The following is a 2603-nucleotide window of genomic DNA, read 5'->3' on the forward strand; positions in this document are numbered from 1 at the left end:
ATAGTGTGGACTTGGAAATTGATGATAGCATAAGTGATTATAACAATGCTAGTTCGCCTTTCGAATGGACTTTGGATCGTTTCGAACATATAATAAAATTAAAAGAATCTGCTCTAGCATATGGTCACAAAATTTGGGCCGATTATATATTCGTAAGTATTTCTCTCAACCAATTACTTATAAAATATTAAAATCTTTTTTCTTTTTAGTTTCTGGATGTGGACGTACTGTTAACGCTTCCCGATACATTAAAACATCTCACAAATTTAAGATTACCAATTGTAGCGCCATTGCTTTTGTCCGAAAGCTTGTATTCAAATTTTTGGTGCGGGATGACAGCAGACTACTATTACGAGCGCACGGATGAATATAAAGAAATATATAATATTAAAAAAGTCGGAACTTACCGTGTACCAATGATTCATAGCGCAGTATTAGTGCATTTAAACTATATGGGTTCTTATTACTTAACTTTTGAAAAGGAACGTTTAAGAGAAATTCAGCAAAATAATATTCAGTGGGCTAAAGAAAATAATAATCACTGTCGTTTGTATGATGGACCTTTGGATGATATCATCATATTTGCCATATCTGCAAATTGTTCACAAATTCCTTTGTACTTAGATAATCAATATCTTTATGGGTATATTTTACAACCATTAGAAGCTAACGATAATTTGACCCAAGACTTGCTCCAATTGACCAATATTCAAACAAATATTGTAAATGATCTTGGAAAAGTTGTCGACGTTCTTGATTATTTAGAAAAGTTTAAGCCAAAAAGCGAGAAGTAAGCAATACTCTATACTTTTTATTATTATTTCATAAAATTATTTTTCCTAGACATAAACTAACTTTAGATCATATTTATATGATTAACTTAAATCGACGACCCGAGCGCCGCTTAAAAATGGAAAAACTATTCGCTATATTAAATCTAGATGTTGAACATTTTCCTGCAGTTGATGGGAAGTAAGTTTGCAAGCTAGAATGTTCACCATAAAAAAATTGAAAAATTATATAATTTTTTTAAAATGATTTATAGGGAACTTAATTTGGATATTATTAATGAAATGGGCATTAAATTTTTACCAGGATATGAGGTAATAAATAAATAAAACATAATTAAATGGAACGTTAATATATTCATTCAATAAGGATCCATATCATCATCGTCAAATGACAATGGGTGAAATCGGTTGCTTTTTGAGTCATTATCGTATTTGGGAAAAAATAGTAGAAAACAAACTGAAAGAAGTATTGATATTGGAAGATGATATACGTTTCGAACCATATTTTCAAGAACGTGCGGTACGTGTTTTAAATGAAGCCAGAAGTGTGGTCGAATATGATCTAATGTAAGTACTTTAATATCAGACGTAATTCTTCACTTTAAGAGTTGTAAAATACTCCTTAATAGCAATAGTTTAATGATAAGTAATATAATCCAAATGCCAAAGACTGTTTTTTATTTTATTTTTAATATTGTTTTTTTTTTTTGTAAATTTGTGCTAATTAGCACATTTACATTTATTTTATTCTTGAAGTATCTAGAGCTCCACTATGTGCTATGTTTTATTTTGCAATGCTTTATTTTATATTATAAAAAACAGTCGTGTATTTGTCTTTTTTAAAATATCATCATATATATTACGCTTAAATATCGAAATATATTTTTTAAATATAATATTCTGTTTTAGTTACTTTGGTCGTAAACGGCTTAAGGATGAAAATGAGCCATGGGTTCAAGACACTGACTACTTAGTACATGCTGGTTATTCGTACTGGACATTAGGCTATGTTTTGTCCTATGAAGGCGCTCTCAAACTACTCAATGCAAAACCACTTCAAAAGTTAATACCAGTCGATGAATACCTACCTTTGATGTTTAATCGCCATCCAAATAAAACTTGGAGTGCTGCATTTCCAGAAAGAAATGTGATTGCTCTTAGCGCGGCACCATTAATTTTGTTTCCTACTCATTATACTGGAGATATGGGCTATATATCAGATACTGAGGACTCAGAATTAACTTCACAACCTTCAGCACAACTCACAAACACAAATACGGCACAACTCAAAAGTGATCGTGAATTAGAATTGAATTTTAGTAGTGATATGCATAATACGAATGCTGCTTGGAGAGATGGAGAGGAAGTGAAAAGCAGCATAGATATCGCCAAAACACATGAGGAATTATAAATAATTTATTAATTAGTTTTTTGTTCACTTGTCGTTTACTGTGATTTTAACCTTGCCATGTGCATTTTGTTTTAAGAAGTGCCTTACTAATTTTAAATGTTGTAAAATGTTTTTTTGTGAACGTACAATTTATTTTAACAAATTTATATAAATATGTTTATTTGTATCGTCATCAAAGATGATCCCACGTAATCTCGCAACTATAGGCAAGTCTGGAAAATATTTTCCAAAGAGTATGTGTGATCGGTCTATCATTAATACAACAATAAACTCATTAAATACTCTGTAAAGAATCTCTGCAAATAATTAAATATTAAATATTTTTTATTATACCTGTTTACTAATCCAAAGCGATACCAAAACAAGTAATTTAGACTTGTAAATATAAAATATTTACAGTA

At 30.0% G+C, this 2603-nt stretch overlaps 1 protein-coding gene across 1 annotated transcript in view; it reads left to right on the forward strand.

Moving 5' to 3' along the window:
* The window catches only part of LOC119685958 (glycosyltransferase 25 family member-like), a 38526-nt gene extending 35923 nt beyond the window's left edge, over nucleotides 1-2603 (forward strand). The window contains exons 2-7 of the mRNA XM_038100382.1: nucleotides 5-152; nucleotides 210-790; nucleotides 844-972; nucleotides 1046-1103; nucleotides 1159-1358; nucleotides 1701-2603. Of these exons, the coding sequence (XP_037956310.1) occupies nucleotides 5-152; nucleotides 210-790; nucleotides 844-972; nucleotides 1046-1103; nucleotides 1159-1358; nucleotides 1701-2202 (1618 nt within the window). The 3' untranslated portion in view covers nucleotides 2203-2603. The remainder of the gene's footprint in view (nucleotides 1-4; nucleotides 153-209; nucleotides 791-843; nucleotides 973-1045; nucleotides 1104-1158; nucleotides 1359-1700) is intronic.

The sequence above is a fragment of the Teleopsis dalmanni genome, chromosome 1 (genome assembly GCF_002237135.1).
Source record: "Teleopsis dalmanni isolate 2A chromosome 1, ASM223713v2, whole genome shotgun sequence".
NCBI classification, from domain to species: Eukaryota; Metazoa; Arthropoda; class Insecta; order Diptera; family Diopsidae; genus Teleopsis; species Teleopsis dalmanni.